The sequence below is a fragment of the Oncorhynchus masou genome, chromosome 5 (genome assembly GCF_036934945.1).
Source record: "Oncorhynchus masou masou isolate Uvic2021 chromosome 5, UVic_Omas_1.1, whole genome shotgun sequence".
Taxonomy (NCBI): Eukaryota; Metazoa; Chordata; class Actinopteri; order Salmoniformes; family Salmonidae; genus Oncorhynchus; species Oncorhynchus masou.
In genome coordinates this window covers 69,650,582-69,674,891 of record NC_088216.1, presented here as the reverse complement: position 1 = coordinate 69,674,891, position 24,310 = coordinate 69,650,582, and the positions used below count along the sequence as shown (strand labels likewise).

The 24,310-nt window shown below is 41.0% G+C and overlaps 1 protein-coding gene across 1 annotated transcript; it reads left to right on the top strand.

Moving 5' to 3' along the window:
- The first annotated feature begins 3,133 nt into the window (after positions 1-3,133).
- LOC135540160 (protein transport protein Sec61 subunit alpha-like) lies at positions 3,134-12,307 on the top strand. The gene is made up of 12 exons (XM_064966587.1): positions 3,134-3,247; positions 7,573-7,640; positions 7,734-7,799; positions 8,117-8,195; positions 8,517-8,648; positions 8,876-8,985; positions 9,217-9,370; positions 9,488-9,648; positions 10,089-10,286; positions 10,666-10,857; positions 10,957-11,033; positions 11,125-12,307. Exons 1-12 carry the CDS (start codon positions 3,241-3,243, stop codon positions 11,309-11,311), a joined length of 1,431 nt encoding a protein of 476 aa, XP_064822659.1. The 5' UTR covers positions 3,134-3,240; the 3' UTR covers positions 11,312-12,307.
- Positions 12,308-24,310: the final 12,003 nt, after the last annotated feature.

Below are 24,310 nucleotides of genomic sequence, written 5' to 3'. Positions count from 1 at the left end.
GCTCAGTGGTATGCTTACAGGGCACTTTTCTCAACAATACATTTACAATACAATAAACACTCCACTCCTCTGTCCACTGAAGAGTTCATCACTAGCCTCCATAGCCACAAGGTCATAATTATGGCTAAACCCTGCCCATTTCTATAATTTATCTTCTTAAAATTGTATTTTAAACCTAACCTTAACCACACTACTAACCTTGTGCCTAGCCCTGCCCTTAAATTAAAATAAGATATATATTGTTGTTGTTTTTTTACTTTGTGGCTGTGGAATCTGATTTGGCTATGGAAGCAAGAGGAAACCCACTGAAGACTGCGGAAAAACAACCTCGAACAAAAAATTGTATAAGGCTGACCTCTGGTGGCAGTCAAATGTTGTGACTACAACAGCTTTGACTTTGAATCTGTTTTTTTTAATGGTATTTTGTTGTTCTTTATTGCTGAGAGGTGTAGTTAATTAACTGCCCAAGTGCAGTCAAAAAACGTGATTTCATGTGTTTTATATATATTTTATAAATGAGTTAATGACCAATAAGAAAGAGAGTTCCAAATCTCTCTGCCAATAAGAACTAGTTTTCAGTTTTCCCCTCCCCACCACCCCATGTTGGAGTTCACTTAAGGACCACTGGAATGCTCTAAAATGAGCAAACAACACCAATCCAATCATTTTTTTGTTTGAGAAAGTACTCTTGGTAAGGGACTGTACGTTATTTATAATGAGTGATACTTGGAGAAAACCGGACCTCTCTGAAATAAAAATGGATGGCCCTCCATTCAGTAAAATATATTGTTTACCTGACCCTCCCTGAACGTTTAAAAAACAAACAAGTGACCCTCCCCAAATATAAATTAAAACATAAAGTGGATAGCAGAAAACATGCCTACCATTTATCGTCACTCATTGAACAGACCAGCCTTAGATATGCAGTTTTAGAAACGTTTCTTCGTTTTGTAAGTATTACATGACAAAGTAGACAGAAGGTTGTGGATATGCAGACCACCGTGGGCAAGGGTAGGGTTGAAAAAGATATCTATTATAATAAAAGCACTGGAATGAATCTATCAAATTATTTGCGGTCTGAGAAAAAAATGTTTAAAAAAAGGCATTTTATTCAATTGTACATCATTTTTCATCACTGGAGACAAGCAGAATATTTGTATTACCACAACAGAGCATGACAACGAATGAGCGTATGCTGCAGCACCGGAAATGGTTTGATTTCGATAATTTTCAAATTTCATCATAATTTTGATCATTTTTAAATGTATTCTATTTTATTCCATGATGATGTTGTACAAAATAGATTTGTGTTGACTGTGATTAGGGCATGAGAATATAAGAGCATCTGCTTGGATAAATAAAAACTATGCATGCAAAGCTCACCGCATGATCTTCAAACCTAATACTGACCAAACTCATGTATCTAAAAGTGAATTCAAAGGCACTGTAGAATGACTGTATAGCATAGTAAGCATTTTCATTCTTATTTCATTATGAGTAATACTCTTTTAAAATGTGATTTTATAAAGCCTAAATTTACAACTTCTGGGCATGTTGTTGAAGGCGTGTTGTTGATGTGTTTGAAATGCTAAGGGCTCCTGCTTCTAACGTGTCACAAATGCTTCACATTTGATTTTTTTAAATGGCAGGCTATAGTCTTGAAATAATAATAATATTGTCAAAATAACTAATGTTCGTTACTTCTTAGGCTACCTGGCTTGCTCCTGACTGATTTAGAGTTAGTATGTCGTTTAATAGCCTGTTGAAATGTTGAACGTCAATTGATAGTGACAGAATCATACTGTACATTACTTCCCAAGCAAAGCACATTTTTTGTCTGCTCGGCTATAGAAGGTTGTAGCACAGCCTCTAAATGTCAAAGAGACAAACCAAATATATGATATATGCATTGGAGTCACGTCTTTCCACTGCATTTTACAGCTTGTTTCTAGCGTAAAGCATTGCAGACTAAAGTGCTGTGATGTATCACGATATATAATCAGGTCCATTTAATTGTTTTCAAAATCATAAGCCAACAAAGGGTAGGCCTATGCTTTCAGCCATTTTCTTTAACAAAAGCCATAATACCCTCACATACCTCCTCTATTCGAGCCCTGGTTTTAATTTAACACACCAAGCTCTTTACTGACACAGATATTTAAGGAGTGCATGGTGACTGATAGAATTGGCTGACAAAATCCATGGATAGTAGACTATCATTTTGTCTATCAAACAGGTAGTCTTACCTATAATTTCTTGAATAGGAAAAAACAGGATACAACAACAAACCTCTTGTTGTTAGTAGTCTGAAGTCAAATTAAAATGAAGACTGTTTAAATGAATGCGCTGCTCATCTCCGTGGCTGCCACTTCATAGTAAATACATCGAATTACTCGAATATGGCTCACTGTGAGGTCAATATCTATGATAAATAGCTTCATTATGGGCAACAAAACATATTGTTTTTATTCAAATCAATTCTAGAAGTATCAAGTTTACCTCTCGCCCTCCTTCTCATCTTCGCGCTCTTCTGCTCAAACTGAACAGGACATCAGTAGACCTAGTCCACACGCACAGATATTGAATGTTTTGGACAAAAACAATGATTTTATATTGAGATTTAAAAAACGGCCATCGGCACAAGAGACCCCTAGACAAATAGGATTTTGGTCACACTGGGCCAATATTTTCTCGATTCAGAAATCATTGAAGACCAATACATTTTTTTTTAAATCATGATCATGCATTTTAATAGAACTGAAGGTAAATTGGACTACAGATTTAGCAGTCTCGTGTCATAATTTGAGAAGTTTTGCATTTCCTGCAAGAGCAATATTGTTTATCATAATCAAACCTGAATCAAGGCATATTTTTTTCTGTGAAGTGTCAAGATTTCTCAAATATAAACAGTCAATAATAAAACTAACGTAGTTGGTATCTATCATGTCTGTTCAATCAAACATCTACTTCCAGAGCATATCCCCCAATGTGAACTACACTTGCTAACTAGTTAAACGCGGCTCGTGCATAACTACAAGCAGCTAGCAAGTCGGACATTTCAGAGTTTCCTTGTTCCGACTAAAATATGAACACCGCACATGGTACTAGGCGCTTAATTGGTGACGTGTCTTTACGGAGCTTCCTTTTCAGTGCGGAGAGGCTAGGTGGTGCCACGCGAATTGTGCTGATCCTTTTAAAGTGGCACCAATTTAACACAACAGGAATCGGATCAAGAACACCATGGGCAGTGAGTGATTTTTTTTTCCTACTTCTATGTATGTCCATGTATCTGTGAACTGCATATGACATTTATCTTATAAATATTTAACTTGGCTATGAATGGGCATTTAGCTAGCAAGCTACTACATTGTAATGCTAACATCAGCCGTAGAGTCACAACGTTAGCTATATGGCTAACTAGTTACGTTAGCTAGTTATTGTGCGTTCTTAGCTAACATTTGCTAATCTGGGTTACATACAACACCATTTACTTAACAATGAACTGTTAAATAAAGCTAGCAAAATATCCCATGTGATGTAGCGAAGGTAAGTTACCATATTAATGGAATTGGCAGCTAACGGTAAAGCCAAGGCAGGACTCGGTAACGTTAGTTAGCCAGACGCGAGGGCCCATAAATTGTTGCTGTTGGCTCTTGTTCGGGGCATCTAGATTGCTGTGTGCACCTACAACATTATCACATTGTCTACCCTCTAGTCTTGCTGATGTCAACCTTATAGGAAATGTATCACCGTCTTTGCAATGAATGTGACAGTAATTTATCATGACTGTGGTTTGCTTCTAGCTCGATAACATTGATTGAATAAGCCATTGCCAATGAATGTCAATTTCGTTGAGCCGAGTAATCTACAGTAACAGTAGTTAACTATTTTCATTGCCTCTTTTAATATACTCATAATTATCTGTAAGACCACTAAGTTTGTCCCCACATGCAATCTAACTAGCTAATTATACTAGCTTATTGACCTTGTTAGTGAGTGGAACCAACTTTTTGCATGCGTGGGAGTGATGACGTTTCATCCGGACATAGTTTAAGTATCAGCTGTAGAATTATGTAGTAATACATTTTATAGCGCTTTTCATTAGCCAGAATCTCAAAGTGCTTGTTTACCAAAATAAACAAGTCATTTAAAAATGTAAAAAATGGTCTCGAACAGTAGCTCGCTAGGTCAAGTCCGTTTGAGTGCTTGGGCAGACTCTGTCATGAGGTGATCTAGATGGTCATCAGAGGCGGTAGTTAGGTCAGCATGTCCAAGAGCAGGCATCTCGATGTCATCTCCACTGTCTGCAGATCCTCTCTATTGGGAATCTGATGTTTTAGCTCCCCACAAAGTACATCCCACTCTTTCTTCTTACTTCAGAAGTATCCTCCTACCTACGTACAGTTGAATTTGGAAGTTTACATACACCTTAGCCAACTACATTTAAACACAGTTTTTCACAATTCCTGACATTTAATCCTAGTAAAAATTCCCCGTCTTATGTAAGTTAGGATCACCACATTATTTTAAGAATGTGAAATATCAGAATAGTGATTTATTTCAGCTTTTCTTTCTTTTATCACAGTCCCTGTGGGTCAGAAGTTTACATACTCTATTAGTATGTGGTAGCATTGCATTTAAATTGTTTAACCTGGGTCAAATGTTTTCGGGTAGCCTTCCACAAGCTTCCCACATTAAGTTGGGTGAATTTTGGCCCATTCCTCCTGACAGAGCTGGTATAACTGAGTCAGGTTTTTAGGCCTACTTGCTCGCACACGCTTTTTCAGTTCTGCTCACAAATTGTTTATAGGATTGAGGTCAGGGCTTTGTGATGGCCATTCCAATACCTTGACTTTGTTGTCCTTAAGCAATTTTGCCACAACTTTGGAAGTATGCATGGGGTTATTGTTCCTTTGGAAGACCCATTTGCGACCAAGCTTTAACTTCCTGATGTCTTGAGATGTTGCTTCAATATATCCACATAATTTTCCTACCTCATGATGCCATCTATTTTGTGAAGTGCACCAGTCCCTCCTGCAGCAAAGCATCCCCACAACATGATGCTGCCACACCTGTGCTTCACGGTTGGGATGGTGTTCTTCTGTTTGCAAGACTCCCCCTTTTTCCTCCAAACATAACAATGGTAATTATGGCCGAACAGTTCTATTTTTGTTTCATCAGACCAGAGGACATTTCTCCAAAATGTACGATCTGTGTCCCCATGTGCAGTTGTAAACCGTAGTCTGGATTTTTTATGGCAGTTTGGATCTGTGGCTTCTTCCTTGCTGAGATGCAGTTCAGGTTATGTCGATATATTACTCGTTTTACTGTGGATATACACGGCTCAAAACAAATAAAGGGAACACTAAAATAACACATCCTAGATCTGAATGAATGAAATATTCTTATTAAATACTTTTCTTTACATAGTTGAATGTGCTGACAACAAAATCACACAAATTATCAATGGAAATCAAATTTATCAACCCATGGAGGTCTGGATTTGGAGTCACACTCAAAATTAAAGTGGAAGACCACACTACAGGCTGATCCAACATTGATGTAATGTCCTTAAAACAAGTCAAAATGAGGCTCAGTAGTGTGTGTGGCCTGTATGACCTCCCTACAACGCCTGGGCATGCTCCTGATGAGGTGGCGGAAGGTCTCCTGAGGGATCGCCTCCCAGACCTGGACTAAAGCATCTGCCAACGCCAACTCCTGGACAGTCTGTGGTGCAACGTGGCGTTGGTGGATGGAGCGAGACATGATGTCCCAGATGTGCTTAATTGGATTCAGGTCTGGGGAACGGGCGGGCCAGTCCATAGCATCAATGCCTTACTCTTGCAGGAACTGCTGACACACTCCAGCCACATGAGGTCTTGCATTAGGAGGAACCCAAGGCCAACTGCACCAGCATATGGTCTCACAAGGGGTCTGAGGATCTCATCTCGGTTCCTAATGGCAGTCAGGCAACCTCTGGCGAGCACATGGAGGGCTGTGTGGCCCCCCAAAGAAATGCCACACCATGACTGACCCACCGCCAAACTGGTCATGCAGGAGGATGTTGCAGGCAGCAGAACGTTCTCCGTGGTGTCTCCAGACTCTGTCACGTGCTCCGTGTGAACCTGCTTTCATATTTGACGTGCACAGGGCGCCAGTGGCGAATATGCCAATCTTGGTGTTCTCTGGCAAATGCCAAACGTCCTGCACGGTGTTGGGCTGTAAGCACAACCCCCATGTGGATGTCGGGCCCTCATAACACCCTCATGGAGTCTGTTTCTGACCGTTTGAGCAGACACATGCACATTTGTGGCCTGCTGGAGGTAATTTTGCAGGGCTCTGGCAGTGCTCCTCCTGCTCCTCCTTGCACAAAGGCGGAGGTAGCGGTCCTGCTGCTGGGTTGTTGCCCTCCTACGGCCTCATCCACATCTCCTGATGTACTGGCCTGTCTCCTGGTAGCGCCTCCATGCTCTGGACACTACGCTGACAGATACAGCAAACCTTCTTGCCACAGCTCGCATTGATGTGCCATCCTGGATGAGCTGCACTACCTGAGCCACTTGTGTGTGTTGTAGACTCCCGTCTCATGCTACCACTAGAGTGAAAGCACCGCCAGCATTCAAAAGTGACCAAAACATCAGCCAGGAAGCATAGGACCTGAGAAGTGGTCTGTGTGCACCTGCAGAACCACTCCTTTATTGGGGGTGTCTTGCTAATTGCCAATAATTCCCACCTGTTGTCTATTCCATTTGCACAACAGCATGTGAAACTTATTGTCAGAGTTACATTGTTGTTTAAGTGTTCCCTTTATTTTTTTGAGCAGTGTAGATACTTTTTTTACCCGTTTCCTCAAATCTTCACAAGGTCCTTTGCTGTTCTGGGATTGATTTGCACTTTTTGCACTGAAGTACATTAATCTCTAAGACAGAACGCGTCTCCTTCCTGAGGGATATGACCGCTATGTGGTCCCATGGTGCATACTATTGTTTGTACAGATGAACGTAATACCTGCAAGCGTTTGGAAATTGCTTCCACGGATGAACCAGTCTTGTGGAGGTCTACCAAAAAAATTCCTGGGGTCTTTTGATTTTTCCCATGATGTCAAGCAAAGAGGCACTGAGTTTGAAGGTAGGCCTTGAAATGCATTCACAGGTACACCTCCAATGGACTCAGGCTGATTGACATCATTGATCAGAAGCTTCTATAGCCATGACCCAATTTTCTGGAATTTTCCAAGCTGTTTAAAGGCAGTCATCTTCGTGTATGTAGAATTGTGATACAGTTAAATAATCTTGTCTGTAAACAATTGTTGGAAAAAATACTTGTCATGCACAAAGTAGATGTCCTAACTGACTTGCCAAAAATATAGTTTGTAACAAGAAATTTGGAGTGTTTGAAAAATGAGTTATGACTCCAACCTAAGTGTATGTAAACTTCTGACTTCAACTTTATGTAGACCTACCTCACTGTTCTGCATAATGTAATTCTCTGGTTAATACTTTATTTTACTGTGTATGTTAAATCACTGATGTATAATGTCATTTTTGCCCAATGTCCTCCTGTCTTTTCCAGTAAAATTTTTGGAAGTCATAAAGCCGTTTTGTGCGGTCTTACCTGAGATTCAGAAACCAGAGAGAAAGGTATAGTATACTGCAATTTCTCTTCACTAGCTTTTTTAGACAATCTTCGCTCTAGTGATGTCTCTCTAAAATATCCCTCTTTTCCTTCTACAGATTCAGTTCAGAGAAAAAGTACTATGGACTGCCATCACGCTCTTCATCTTCCTGGTGTGCTGCCAGGTTAGTATCTGCCAGGCCTGAATCTTTCTCCGTGTGATTCTATCTATTTTATGGCGCTTGCAGAGAAATCCTGCAGTCCACATCACCTTTCATTTGTCACATGTTTTGTAAACAACCGGTGTAGACTAACAGTGAAATGCTTACTTATGGGCCCTTCCCAACAATGCAGAGAAAATAAAAATTAATACCAGGAGGAATAAATGGACATAATCTCTCACCAGCTGAACATATAATTAAGGCCACAGGTAATAATGACTCAATGGGTGCAGTTGTAGCTCTTGTGGGTTCATTATATTGATTGATTCTTTGTCCTCAAGATTCCACTCTTCGGCATCATGTCCTCAGACTCCGCAGATCCCTTCTACTGGATGAGAGTAATCCTGGCCTCCAACAGAGGTGAGGAACCAACAGTCTGCCTCTGCTTAGTTTGAATGCTTGTCTGTTTCTTCTCATTGATAAATGGCTTTCGATCTTGGCTACTGATCTTGTTTGAACACATCCCTATTACATTTTTGCTGTTTGGTTCGTACTTCTAACATGAAGAATTCATTATTCCCTGTGACCTTATCAGGTCTCATCTCTTGACGAGCTGACTTTCTTTGGCTGATATGTCACTGTATTCAGAGCTTTGCCTTGGTATAATCCTCTTTCCCATTACAACCGTGTTGGTTCATAATAGTTGACTGAAAACAGTACTGTGATCCCACCATTCTACAGGTACTCTGATGGAGCTGGGTATCTCACCCATCGTTACCTCCGGTCTCATCATGCAGCTGCTGGCTGGAGCAAAGATCATTGAGGTTGGAGACACCCCCAAGGACAGAGCACTCTTCAATGGAGCGCAGAAACGTATGTCTGCCCTACAAAGTTTTTACCAAGGAATGGGATTAATCATGAGATAAGGGATGGTTATTTAGCCACCTGACAACTGAGTTTTGTGCTTGTATGTGATGGGTAGTCGAATAAGGGTCTATATCCTGTCATAAAGCTGTGGTGTATTCAGTTTTTCATTGTCTATCAACTCATAGCTGTCCTAAGGATATTGAATGCAACCCAGCTCCCTTTCTCCTCTGCAGTGTTTGGCATGATCATCACCATTGGACAGTCCATTGTGTATGTGATGACAGGCATGTATGGAGACCCATCAGAGATGGGTGCTGGGATCTGCCTGCTCATCATCATTCAGGTTAGTTAGATCCCCCCCATTACCACTACACTGCTGTCTGTCACTTGGGTTTCAGCCATTACAATGGCCATGCGTGAACTGGACAGTTCATTAATTTGACCCGTTAAGTACAGAGACCTTTCATTACATAAACCCCTGGCTGCCATTTCTCTAATCTTTCAATCAGCGATGACCAGGCAGATGAAAGCTGAGCAGACTGTATTTGAAGCTCTGTCCCTCTTTCTTCCCCAGCTTTTTGTGGCAGGTCTGATCGTGCTGCTGCTGGATGAGCTGCTGCAGAAGGGCTATGGGCTGGGCTCTGGGATCTCCCTGTTCATTGCCACTAACATCTGTGAGACCATCGTCTGGAAGGCTTTCAGCCCCACTACTGTCAACACTGGCAGAGGTATGTATACTGGCCTTACTGCCACCTGTAATTGTATTGACAATATACTCTTATTTTTCAGTCAGGATTGCTCCCTCTGCTGTGGTTGGTTGAGTAACCTTGTCTCTTGTGTCTCAGGAACGGAGTTTGAAGGTGCCATCATTGCCCTGTTCCACCTGTTGGCCACCCGCACAGACAAGGTGCGCGCCCTGAGAGAGGCATTTTACCGCCAGAACCTGCCTAACCTCTTGAACCTCATCGCCACTGTCTTCGTCTTTGCTGTAGTGATATACTTCCAGGTCAGTGGGACAGACAACCCCCTATATCGTCTTGGCTGTTTTTTGATTGGTTTTACAAATTGCTTTCAATTCATTGCTGAAATCCGAAAATGGAGAAACTACGCCACTGTTTGCCTCAGTACTTTTGTTTTGTTGATGAAACAGGATTGTCCAGCAGCTTGGTCAGGAAGTTGCTGTACATATTCTGGTGTTCTATCATGAGTGCAATGATGTGAGGGTAAGAAAGTGTTTGAAGTAACTTTGTTGTTATATCTCAACCAGGTGTGGCAGTTTCCCCCTTTATGGATTTCAGTTTTAAGTGACCTATGATATGACCATTGGATCTGACAATGTGAACAAATGGTCAGACCAAAAACCTGAATGATTGAACATCAGCTTTGAATACCATTAAATCTCATTTGTTTGAAAAGTCTTGAACACTTCTCGCCTCCTCCTTCCAGGGCTTCAGGGTGGACCTGCCCATCATGTCTGCCCGTTACCGTGGCCAGTACAACACCTATCCCATCAAGCTCTTCTACACCTCAAACATTCCCATCATCCTCCAGTCTGCCCTCGTGTCCAACCTGTATGTCATCTCTCAGATGCTCTCCACGCGATTCAGCGGCAACTTCCTGGTTAACCTGCTGGGAACCTGGTCTGTAAGTGCCTATCAGAATGACTGTAGAGTGCTGCTTTAGAGTCAATCACACAGCAGTAGACGTACCTTACCAACTTTCATTACACCAGTACTATTTAAAATGCACATACACTTGGTCATTTTATCCCATTTAAACCTTCATGAGTTCAACAGTACTGAATACTTATGTGACGTCTAGTAATGGGTTACCGTAAACAATGAAGATTCTATTTGAAGCCATAATGTGGTTATGATCACATGTTTTGGACTACCATGTAAGAACACTGGGAGGGTTGACAGAATTAAATATTTCATTTCAGCAGGCCTGTGTAAGAGCTAGCCTTTGGCAGGTTTTACTCACAGCCTTGATTGAGCTATGCATTGTGGTTGTTTGTGTATAGGATACTTCCACTGGAGGACCAGCTCGTGCCTACCCGGTTGGAGGTCTCTGCTACTTCCTCTCTCCCCCGGAGTCCTTTGGTTCTGTTCTGGATGACCCCATCCATGCTGCCATCTACATCGTCTTCATGCTGGGCTCTTGTGCCTTCTTCTCCAAGACATGGATCGAGGTTTCGGGATCCTCTGCCAAAGATGTGAGTCACTTGATGCACCAGAAATATTTGTTTCATATTTTAGATTCACTTAGGTTATGTACAGTGAGGTAGTTGCTAACGCAGGTCTATGTCCAACAGGTGGCTAAGCAGCTGAAGGAACAGCAGATGGTGATGAGGGGACACAGAGAGACCTCCATGGTGCATGAGCTCAACAGGTAAAAACATATGCACACTGGCCCAAGTGTCAAGAATTATTGGTGTGTATACCTTGCTACATATTTCTAATATCTTGTGTTCTGTGTGAAGGTACATCCCCACGGCTGCAGCCTTCGGTGGCCTATGCATAGGTGGGCTGTCTGTCATGGCTGACTTCCTGGGTGCCATTGGTTCGGGTACTGGAATCCTATTGGCCGTCACCATCATCTACCAGTACTTTGAGATCTTCGTCAAGGAGCAGAGTGAAATGGGCAGCATGGGCGCGCTGCTATTCTAGAGCCCCCCCCCCTTCTCCCCCAGCACATACCACAGACAGATGCAGCCTTGACAAATTTGTACTTTTTATTTTGCATTGTATCTAATGCGCACAAATCAGTACATTTTGCCTCTGGGATGCATCTTCTTTCTCAGCTTCTTGTGTTCCTAGTTGAGGCTCATATGCAGACTGAATCTCATCGGGGAAAGAAAGGTGGCATTTGTCCCAGTGTTCAGCATGGAATTGCACCTGTTCTGTCCCATTGTTCTCTCAATACCATTCACGTCCTCTCTTGATCTGACCAGCTAGAATACTCTGCTGACTGTGCTTTTATTAACCTGTCTGTAGGAGATGAGACAAAGGTTTGACATGATGTTCTTGACTGACATGTGAGGTTGGCTGAAGCGTGCTCAAGGAAATTGAAGGCTGAGACACCATCTAAAGGACTCTGCTTAAACTAACACAAGCACTACACCTGGACATTTTTGGAGAGTGGAAAGAAAGCCATGTCATGTTCATTTCGGGTCATCGCAAGCTGGGCATGGAGTTTGAAGAGCCACATATTGGGGTGAAAAAATATATAAATATACTTGTTTTGTATTCCTTAAATGGCTCTGGGAATTTTCAACACGTGTTGTCATTTTATATATATATTTTTTAAATCATGGAATATTTGTGTTCGTGCTAATCTTAGCAAGGGCATGTTTGTCCTTTTTTGTCTCTGGGTCCTTAAGGGAAGGGTTTGTCTGTTGTGGTCTTCTATTTCCCAGACTGAATCACTGCAGATACTGCCTATACGTGTTTGGGAGGGAAAGGGGATGGATTTTTTTTGTTTTTACTTTATTGGACAATTGTATTGGGGGGGGAATCCTCTTTTTCGGGATGTCATGCACCATGCCACCCACGGAGAGAAATCATTGCAGTGACCCCAAATAAAATGCTATTATGGATAGGGCCTTTAGCTTTGTGGAGGCCAAGATGTTTCAAATAAAGCTGAAAAGCATAATTCTGTGTTAATATTCTCAGGTCATGATGAATCACTACAATATGCATCAAACTGGGTATAAAACCTATATATAATTCTGTGGTATGTACTCCCAACCAGTGGTGATTTTACCATGTAAGTCTTGGTGGGGCAAAAATATGGATGCACGCCAGCAAAGACACAAGTGAATTGCGCCATAATGGTGACATGGTGCCTACAAAGTGCTTACATAAACCTGTCCCAACATCTTACCACTGCTAGACCTGACTATCAGTAGAGCCTTGTCTGGCAGTGAAACAGTTCATTCAGCCTTATTTACTGCCTTAAAAACATGGCTGACTTGTTTAAACAACTTGTCAATGACACTTGAGATGTACAAACTGTAGCATAAGGGGATGACTAGCGGCTAAGAGGCAATCTGTAATTTAGACTAAGACGAGTGAGCTAGGATGTATGTAGTCAACTATTTGTTTAGCGCTTTTGAAATGTACAGCGACAGAATTCAGAACATGGGCAGTTCTTAGTGTTCTCCCTGTACACCAAGTCAGAACTGTAGGATAAATAAAGGGGGCATGAAAGCTCTTCCAATATTCTATGACTACATTTCTCTAAAACATGTTATGGGCAACATGTGCACCGCCAAGTCAGAACAGTAGGTGAAATTACGAGGGGTAAATAGGCCAAATTATTAGGGCACATGGGCTACTAATTTCTTACTACACAACATACACTTATTTTTACTTTCTTAGCTACACTATACATGTCTCCCTGGCATACAACATTTATGCAGCAGCATTCACTTGAACATGAAGGTGGCGCAGCGGTCCTTCATGTGCAAATTTTATCATAAGTCTGGCATTCTCTGGATTTATGGTGCTTTCAAAACAACTGGGAACTGGGGGAGAAAATATATATATATATCATATATATATATATCCCATTTAGCAGACGCTTTTGTCCAAAGCGACTTACAAGTCGGCTGGGGCCACTACTTTTACATATGGGTGGTCCCAGCGGGAATCGAACCCACGACGCTTGGCGTTGCAAGCGCCATGCTCTACCGACTGAGCCACACAGGAACTTTGGTTGTCTGGAACTCACTGAAGTCAAATATTCGCCATTCCCAGTTAACAGTTGTTTTGAGTGTGGCACAAATCATGCTTCATTGACAGCATGGCCAATGTTGAATGCTTATTTTAAACTTGGAAAAAAGCTCCTTAATCTCATATTTGGGACCACACAGCCTCTCCACTGAATAGCAGGCTAGTGATTTCTTTGCAATGCTTGCAGTTAATGTTAGCCACTGTCACTGATTCCTTCCAAGCCACTCATTGTTGAATTCGCAATTTCCAACTTGTGTAATGTTTATGTCCGATGAGCACCGATACGCTTTATAATTTCTCTTGAATCAGTCAATCAAATGTATATATAAAGCCCTTCTTACATCAGCTGATGGCACAAAGTGCTGTACAGAAAACCATCCTAAAACCCCAAACAGCAAGCAATGCAGGTGTAGAAGCATGGTGGCTAGGAAAAACTCCATAGAAAGGCTGGAACCTAGGAAGAAACCTAGAGAGGATCCAGGCTATGAGGGGTGGCCAGTCTTTTTCTGGTTGTGTCGGGTGGAGATCATAACAGAACATGGCCAAGATGTTCAAATGTTCATAGATGACCAGCAGGGTCAAATAATAATAATCACAGTGTTTGTAGAGGGTGCAACAGGTCAGCACATCAGGAGTAAATGTCAGTTGGCTTTTCATAGCTGATCATTCAGAGTATCTCTACCACTCCTGCTGTCTTTAGAGAGTTGAAAACAGCAGGTCTGGGACAAGGTAGCATGTCCGGTGAACAGGTTCCATAGCCACAGGCAGAACAGTTAAAACTTAAGCAGCAGCATGACCAGGTGGACTGGGGACAGCAAGGAGTCATCAGGCCAGGTAGTCCTGAGGCATGGTCCTAGTGCTCAGGTCCTCTCTTCAGATGACAAGGATTAAAAAGGATTTGCCAGTAGATTGTCGACTTGATTCACGCTAGCTAAGATTTTGAAAGTATGATGTTGACATGATCAGTCCAATCAAAGCTACTGTACATATAATGTGATTTGGCGTAATTTTATCTGTGGCTAATGACCTTGAGACTTCTTGGATGGGCACTTCTAATGTAACTCTATGGCAGCACCCAAGGGGCTTGAATGTTCTAGCTTTCCCCTTAGACTTGGCAGTGACGTAAGATGATGTCCCCATGAGTGACAGAACACTGAGCCAATCACGGCTCAACTCTCCGTATTTTCTGCTGGCTTGCCCCACCACCACAGAAAGCACTGAGCTTGGCTGAAACACCTGCATTTTGGAGCTGCCTTACTTAAGACTTTATTAACTCAATGATACATATATGTTTTACATTGTCTGCAAACTGATATGTGATGCGTATTAATGCCAAAATAACATGCTAAACAAGCAAGTCGTCGCCCCCCCCCAATTGTGGGGCTCAAAGGACAGGTCGCCACTGCTGCCAACAGAGCTCAGTACAGTCAGGTTTCACTTCTCTTTGGTACAGTACTGCCAAATGACGGTCTATATTCAGAACCACATTCCTGTAAAGTTTAGAGACGATCTAATGTTAAATACTGTTGAAGTAATATGGCTTCAGGTTCATCTGCCTCACCTGAAGCCCATTCTTGTGGGAAGCTGCTATAGACCACCAAGTGCTAACTCAGTATCTGGATAATGTGTGTGAAATGCTTGATAATGTATGTGATATCAACAGAGAAGTATATTTTCTGGGTGATTTAAATATTGATTGGCTATCATCAAGCTTTCCACTAAACTGTAACCAGTACCTGCAACCTGGATCAATTTGTCAGTCAACCTCCCGGGGTAGTTACAAACAGCACAGGAATGAAATCATCAACATGTATTGATCACATTTTTACTAAAGATGCAGATATTTGCTTGAAAGCAGTATCAAAATCCATAGGATGTAGTGATCACAATATAATAGCCATATTTAGGAAAACCATAGTTCCAAAGGCTGAGCCTAATATAGTGTATAAGAGGTAATACAATAAGTTTTGTAGGGATTCAAATGTTGATGATGTAAAGAATATTTGCTGGTCTGTGGTGTGTAATGAGGAGCAACCAGATGCTGCACTTGACGCATTTCTGAAACTATTTATTCCAGTTACTAATAAGCACGCACTGTAAAAACTGTTACATCCCCTTGGATTGATGAGGAATTGAAAAATGGTATGGTTGAGAGGGATGAGGCAAAATGTATGCCAATTAAGTCTGGCAGCCCAACTGATTGGCAAACATACTGCAAATAAAGAAATCATGTGACTATTCTAAATAAAAATAAACTACACTATGAAACAAAGATAAATTATATAAAGAATGATAATAAAAAGCTTTGGGGCACCTTAAAATTACATTTTGGGGGAAAAAGCCAACTCGGCTCCTTCATTCATTGAATCAGATGACTCATTCATCACAAAGCCCACTGATATTGCAAACTACTTTAATTTATTTTCATTGGCTAGATAAGCAAATTTAGGGATGACATGCCAGCAACAAACGCTGACACTACACATCCAAGTATATTGGACCTAATTGTGAAAGACAAGAATTGTAATCTTAAATTCCGCAAAGTTAGTGAGGAAGAGGTGAAAAAAAAGTGATTGTTGTCTATCAACAGTGACAAGCCACTGAGGTCTGACAACTTGGATGGAAAATTACTGAGGATAATAGTGGACAATATTGCCACTCCTATTTGCCACATCTTCAATTAAAGCCTACTAGAAAGTGTGTGCCCTCAGGCTTGGAGGGAAGCTAAAGTCATTCTGCTATCTAAGAATAGTAAATCCCCCTTGACTGGCTCAAACTGCCGACCAATCAGCCTGTTACCAACCCTTAGTAAACTTTTGGAAATAATTGTGTTTGACCAGATACAATGCTATTTCACAGTGAACAAATTGACAAAAGAAGTTCAGCATGTTTATAGGGAAGGACACTCAACAAGCACTGCACTTACACAAATGACTGATGATTGGCTGAGAGAAATTGATGATAAAAAGATTGTGGGGGCTGTCTTGTTAGACTTCAGTGCAGCTTTTGACATTATTGATCATAGTCTGCTGCTGGAAAAACATATGTGTTATGGCTTTACACCCCCTGCTATAATGTGGATAGAGTTACTTGTCTAACAGAACACAAAGGGTGTTCTTTAATGGAAGCCTATCCAATATAATCCAGTTAGAATCAGTAATTCCCCAAGGTAGCTGCTTAGGCCCCTTGCTTTTCTTCAATTTTACTAACGACATGCCACTGACTTTGAGTAAAGCCAGTTTCTATATATGCGGATGACTCAACACTATACACGTCAGCTACTACAGTGACTGAAATGACTGCAACACTCAACAAAGAGTTTGTTTCAGAGTGGGTGGCAAGGAATAAGTTATTCCTAAATATTTCTAAAACTAACAGCATTGTATTTGGAACAAAACACTCACTAAAAACTAAACCTCAACTAAATCTTGTAATAAATCATGTGGAAATTTAGCAAGTTGAGATGCCTAAAGTGCTTGTAAACTGTCATGGTCAAAACATATTGATGCAGTAGTAGCTAAGATGGGGAGAAGTTTGTCTATAATAAAGCGATGCTCTGCCTGCCTTCTTAACAACACTATCAACAAGGCAGGTCCTACAGGCCCTAGTTTTGTCGCACCTTGACTACTGTTCAGTTGTATGGTCATGTGCCACAAAAAAGGACTTAGGAAAATTGCAATTGGCTCAGAACAGGGCAGCACGGCTGGCCCTTGGATGTACACAGAGAGCTAATATTAATAATATGCATGTCAATCTCTCCTGGCTGAATGTGGATATCACTACTTTTATTTATGAGAGGTGACATGTTGAATGCACCGAGCTGTCTGTCTAAACTACTGGCACACAGCTCGGACACCCATGCATATACCCCACAAGACATGCCACGATGTCTCTTCACAGTCCCCAAGTCCAGAACAAACTATGGGAGGCAAACAGTACTACACAGAGCCATGATGACATGGAACTCTATTCCACATCAAGTAACTGATGCAAGCAGTAAAATTAGATTTAAAAAACATTAACAAACACCTTATGGAACAGCGGGGACTGTGAATCAACACAAACATTGGCACAGACACATACGATAACATACGCACTATACATACACATGGATTTAGTACTGTAGATATGTGGTAATGGTGGAGTAGGGGCCTGAGGGCACACAGTGTGTTGTGCAATCTGTGATTGTATTGTAATGTTTTAACATTGTATAAACTGCCTTAATTTTGCTGGACCCCAGCCAAAGCAGCAGCTAATGGGGATCCATAATAAATACCAAGGCAAATCATTTTCTGGTACTCCACAGGGGTTGGTAGGCGTTGCCCCTAACCACTGGTCCAGGGTCTGACTGCTATTTTATCTTCAAGGGGGATAATCTGATCCATTTCGCTACACTCGCAATAACATCAGCTAAACACGTGTATGTGACCAATAAAAACGGATACGATTTTTTAAATCCTAGATCTACCTCACGAACCTATCAGATGAGCTAAACTACTTCTATGCTCGCTTCGAGGCAAATAACACTGAAACATGCATGAGCACAGCTGTACTGGAAGACTGTGATCACGCTCTCCGCAGCCGATGTGAGTAAGACTTTAGACGGGTCAACGTTCACAAGGCTAGACAGATTAACAGCATGTGTACTGCGAGCATGCGCTGAACAACTAGCAAGTGTCTTCACTGACATTTTCAACCTCTCCCTGTCCGAGTCTGTAATACCAACATGTTTTAAGCAGACCACCATAGTGCCTGTGCCCAAGACCGGTAACCTGCCTAAATGACTACCAACCGGTAGCACTCACGTCTGTGGCCATGATGTGCTTTGAAAGGCTGGTCACGGCTCACATCAACACCATCATCCCAGAAACTCGAGACCCACTCCAATTTGCATATCACTCCAACAGATCCACAGATGATGCGGTCTTTGTTGCACTCCACACTGCCCTTTCATACCTGGACAAAAGGAATACCATTCTAAAGCTCAGCGTTCGAAACCATAGTGCCCTCAAAGCTCATCAATAAGCTAAGGACCCTGGGACTAAACACCTCCCTCTGCAACTGGTCCTGGACTTCCTGACGGTCCGCCCCCAGGTGGTAAGGGTAGGTAACAACACATCCGCCATGCTGATCCTCAACACAGGCCCCTCAGGAGTGCGTGCTCAACTCCCTCCTGTACTCCCTGTTCACTCATGACTGCACGACCAGGCACGACTCCAACACCATCATTAAATTTGCAGATGACACAACAGTGGTAGGCCTGATCACCGACAACAATGAGACAGCCTATAGGGAGGTCAGAGACCTGGCCGTGTGGTGCCAGGACAACGACCTCTCCCTCAACGTGATCAAGACAAAGGAGATGATTGTGGACCACAGGAAAAGGAGGACCGAGCATGTCCCCATTCTCATCAACGGGGCTGTACTGGAGCAGGTTGAGAGCTTCAAGTTCCTTGGTGTTCACATCATCAACAAACTAACATGGTCCAAGCACACCATGACAGTCGTGAAGCGGGCACGACAAAACCTATTCCCCCTCAGGAGACTGACAAGATTTGGCATGGGTCCTCAGATCCTCAAAAGGTTTTACAGCTGCAACATCGAGAGCATCCTGACTGGTTGCATCACTGCCTGGTATGGCAAATGCTAAGCCTCCGACCGCAAGGCACTACAGAGAGTAGTGCAAACGACCCAGTGTAACGGATGTGAAATGGCTAGCTTAGTTAGCAGTGCGCGCTAAATAGCGTTTCAATCGGTGACGTCACTTGCTCTGAGACCTTGAAGTAGTAGTTCCCCTTGCTCTGCAAGGACCGCGGCTTTTGTGGAGCGATGGGTAACGATGCTTCGAGGGGTGACTGTTGTTGATGTGTGCAGAGGCTCCCTGGTTCGCGCCTGGGTATGGGCGAGGGGACGGTCTAAAATTATACTGTTACATTGATGCTGTTGACCCGGATCACTGGTTGCTGCGGAAAAGGAGGAAGGTCAAAAGGGGGGTGAGTGAAACGGCTAGCTTAGTTAGCAGTGCGCGCTAAATAGCGTTTCAATCGGTGACGTCACTTGCTCTGAGACCTTGAAGTAGTAGTTCTCCTTGCTCTGCAAGGGCCGCGGCTTTTGTGGAGCGATGGGTAACGATGCTTTGAGGGGTGACTGTTGTTGATGTGTGCAGAGGGTCCCTGGTTCACGCCCGGGTTTGGGCGAGGGGACGGTCTAAAGTTATACTGTTACACCAGTACATCACTGGGGCCAAGCTTCCTGCCATCCAGGACCTCTATGCCAGGCAGTGTCAGAGGAAGGCCCTAAAAATTGTCAAACACTCCAGTCACCCTAGTCATATACTGTTCTCGCTGCTACAACATGGCAAGCGGTACCGGAGCGCCAAGTCCTGGTCCAAGAGGCTTCTAAACAGCTTCTACCCCCAAGCCATAAGACTCCTGAACATCTAGTCAAATGGCTACCCAGACTATTCACATTGCCCCCCCTCCACACCACTGCCACTCTCTATGCATAGTCACTTTAATTAACTCTACCTACATGTACATACTTCCTAAGCCCCCGCACATTGAGTACGTACTGAAGGTATTGGTTTACAGAAAGAATTACATTTATCATGTATTGGTAAATTATATATTTCTAAGAACTTTCTATAAGAGAGTTTCTTAGTTAAACTTGTCTAGTTAAATAAAGGTTAAATAAAAAAATAAATAAGAGTACATACCTCAAGCTGCGTTTAAAAAAAACAAAATGAATGCATTGTCAACAATGCTAAACTTTTTTGACATTTTTTTTTTTAATAACAAATCAATACATAAAGCACGAGGGAACACAAGCATACATAGATTACCAACAATAGACAATCGAGCTAGGGGGTACAATATCACATTACAATTACACAAGGACCTTAAGGGACATGCATATACTTACAATTCTAACAGATTTTTTGTTAGTAGAGCATTTAACGGTCTTAAAATACAGTTCAATTTATTTTTGTAGGGTACAAAAATGTGGTTTTCTGTTTGTAAATTTACATTTGTGTATATGAAATTTGGCCAAAAGAATAATGAAATTAATTACATAAAAATGACTCTGCTTATTTCTATTGTATGTAAAGAATCCAAACAGTACATCTCTCCACAATAGTGTAAAATCTTCATAAATGTGTTCAATTATAAACCTACTGATGTCTTGCCACAGTTTTCTTACATGCATACAATGCCAAAAAAGATGCAAAACTGGGTGGTCATTACAAAAGGGGCAATTTGTGTTGATGGTTTCCTTAAACTTCTTCATATAGTGGTTGGCAAGATAATATTTATGAATAATTTTAAAGGAAAACTTCCTTAATTTTGTTAACAAGTAGGTATGTGTGTGGCAACATCCAAACTTTTTTCCAACAGATATTATCAATAAATCCATTCCAATAAGGCATGACATAAGGTATAGATACAACATCCTGCTGAAACAAGGTTCCTGTCGCTCTGTTGTTGAATGGACCAAAAGAGAAACAAATCTTTTCTACTGATGAGTCAATGGAAGGTAGGTTCTGAGGGTCAGGTCTTGACACGTTCCTGAATAACAGATCAACACCTGAGGGAATGGCATCTAAAACAATTGCAAAATCTTTAGGTGTTACAGGAACCTTGTAAAGTGATAAGAATCCTTTATAACTGAGTAAAAGACCATCTGCATTTACCAGTTGGCTCACCAATAGGATATTATTTCAGAACCAATATTCTAAAACCAAAGAGGTATTTTTATACAATATATCCCGATTATTCCATATATAATATCTATGTGGAGAAAAATTGTGTTTAATTTAAGGACCATGACAAGAACCTGCCGATGAAAAGCAGAAAGTTTCACTGGAACTTTGTCATTATTATAATTGCAAAACAACATGAAGTTAAGGCCACCAAAATTAGAGAAGACATAATGAGGAATACAATTCCTAAGAAGTGGGTCTTCTTAGGAATTGTTTTATCCAATTGATCTTAAAAGTATTATTTAAAGTAGTAAAGTCCAGAAAATTCAGTCCACCATTCTCATAAGCGTTCATTACAACAGTTTTCCTAATGTAATGGGTACGGTTTCTCCACAGAAAGTTGAAAAGCATCTGGTCTATCTCCTTGCTTATTTTACTGGACTCTTCCTTTTAAAGATAAATCCCTCTGTAGCCATTGATTTAGTTTCTTCTGGGTTTTTTTTAATAAGAGGATTAAGATTTAGTAAGCCTCTAGACTTCTGATCCTTTGTAATGGTTATGCCTAAATATGTAAGTTCTTCTTTTACTGGAATACCATAATATGAAGGTGTCACACAATCTTTGACAGCTATGAGTTCACATTTATTAATGTTAAGATATAGACCAGACGCTTTGGAAAAGGATTGTATCACATCGATCGATATGGAAATTTGGTTGGCGTCTTTCAGAAAAAGTGTAGTATCGTCAGCCAGCTGTCTTATAATAATTCCTTTACCAGCTATGGAAATACCTTGTACATTTTTCTTCACAAGCCCTTTCCCAAAAGTGTGAGAGCAGATCTTTAACCTCAAATTTAACTATATCATTATTTAATAATGAGCTATTTAGTTTCCAGTTGGATGCTCCACCAAGGTTCGTATCAGGGGTAAATATTTTGATATCAATGTAAATGGCCCTATGGTCTGTGAGGGGAATAGTAAAAATATGTGTAGTAACACACTATCAATACATTTGGATATAAGCCAAAAATCTATTCTGGATTGTCTAGAACCAGTTTTGTTACTCCAAGTGAATGATCTTTCGGCCAGAAACCTCTCTCTCAATATATCAGTAAGATCGAACTTTTCCATAAAAAGTATTAAACCCAAATTCTGATTGGTTGGCCTACCTGGGGGCCATCTATCAGTTGAATTATCTATTGTAATGTTAAAGTCCCCTCCTATCAATAACAACGAATTGGTAAATTTAGATAACCAATTAAGTATATGTTTCTCTATAGATTCAAGCAACTCATCATTCTCATGTTTGGTGTTGTACCCGTAGAAGTTTACAGTAATGAGTGTAATGTCATTGTAACTGATCACAAGACAAAGTGACCAAAGGGGTCACATTCCGAGTGTAGAATATTACAACCAAAGGTATTTTTCATTGTAGTGACACCAGCAGAGCGTTCAGATCCATGGGAAAGTCAAATATCGTTGCCCCACTGTGACCTCCAGAAGTTGGCATCTGCCAAAATTGAGTGACTCTTGAAAAAAGCAAAAATCTGTTCGAAATTGTTTAGCAAATAAAAATAAGGCTTTGCGCTTCACATTGTTTCGTAACCCCCTAGCATTAAGATGATATAAAAGTATAAACTGTAGTAGGATGAGTCAAAGACGTAGGAGCAGTGAACGTAAACGATAAGGAACCGAGATCTGCACCATTTAAGTCAATTTAAAGTGAAAATAGCTTATTCCATAACCTTTGGAGCTAGACGTTATCTGGCTTTGAAATTCAACTCAACTGAAAATTATGTTCAAGACCAAACCAAGGGTTCTTGTAGTAAGAGAGACTAAAAAAAACATTGTGTAATCAGGAACTATTCCGAGAAATAAAACAAATAATAATTTAAATAAAAGGGTACCTATTATTTTAAGTACATATGAAAACTGATCATAAAATAATTGAATAAAAAATGTTTTACATATAAACGTTCCTAAGACCTTTTTTGGAAATAAGTATTAATAACTAAATAGAACAATAACCGTGTAAAGTCAGAGCAGACCTGTATGCCATTTAAAACAGTATCTTAGTTACTGTATACATAGAAAAATAAATACAGCTTTCAGTCTTCGGAAGTTTGTAAACAAAATAGGTCTTCTGGTCAAGAACAAACTAATACATTGGAATACCTGAGTATTCCTGAAAAATAGTCACCTGATGCTTGTTAGGTAAACAACATAAGGAAAATGAGAATACCATGGCTGAAACCATCAACCTGTTCCTTCTGGTGAGATTTTAGGGAGGAATATGGATTTCTGAACCGTTGATGAAGCCTCGCCCTCCGACGAAGTAAGCAGCCTTCCCCTCATTTCGTGCTAACTTGTCCCTTCTTTCTATGTCTTCCGGGCTGAGATGCTCGGCGAAACGCATACCATGGCTCTGAAGGAAGGCGTTCTTCCTAGCAGTTTTCCAGAGGCGACGCACAACGTTGATGGTATCACCAACTTTGTTCTTCTCTGCAGGCAAAACTTAGTGGCAGATACCGATAGCCTCTCCGTCAAGCCGCCATCTTTGCACCTCCGAGCGGTCAAAGGTAACTGCAACAGAAACCGGGGATTAGCGTCCTGATAGCAACACTCGCTGGATCCTATCAACATGAAGATTTACTGTTTTTGTTTTTTTGTCTTCAAAATAAAAGTCCGGTATAAAACACTATGATACGAAATGTACATTTTTTTGCAGCTTTGCGTAGTGCATGATATAATAAATATATATATATACACACACACATTACCAGTCAAAGGTTTAGACACCTACTCATTCAAGGGTTTTTCTTTATTTTTACTATTATCTACACTAGAATAATAGTTAAGACATCAAAACTATGAAATAACACATGGAATTATGTAGTATCCAAAAAAAGAGTTAAACAAATATAATTTATACTTGAGATTCTTCAAATTAGCCACCCTTTGCCTTGATGACAGCTTTTCACAGGAATGCATTTCAATTAACAGGTGTGCCTTGTTAAAAGTTAATTTGTGGAATTTCTTTCCTTCTTAATGTGTTTCAGCCAATCAGTTGTGTTGTGACAAGGTAGGGGTATACAGAAGATAGCCCTATTTGGTAAAGGATCCAAGTCCATATTATGGCAGGAACAGCTCAAATAAGCAAAGAGAAATGACAGTCCATCATTACTTAAAGACATGAAGGTCAGTCAATCCAGAAAATGTCAAGGACTTTTGAAG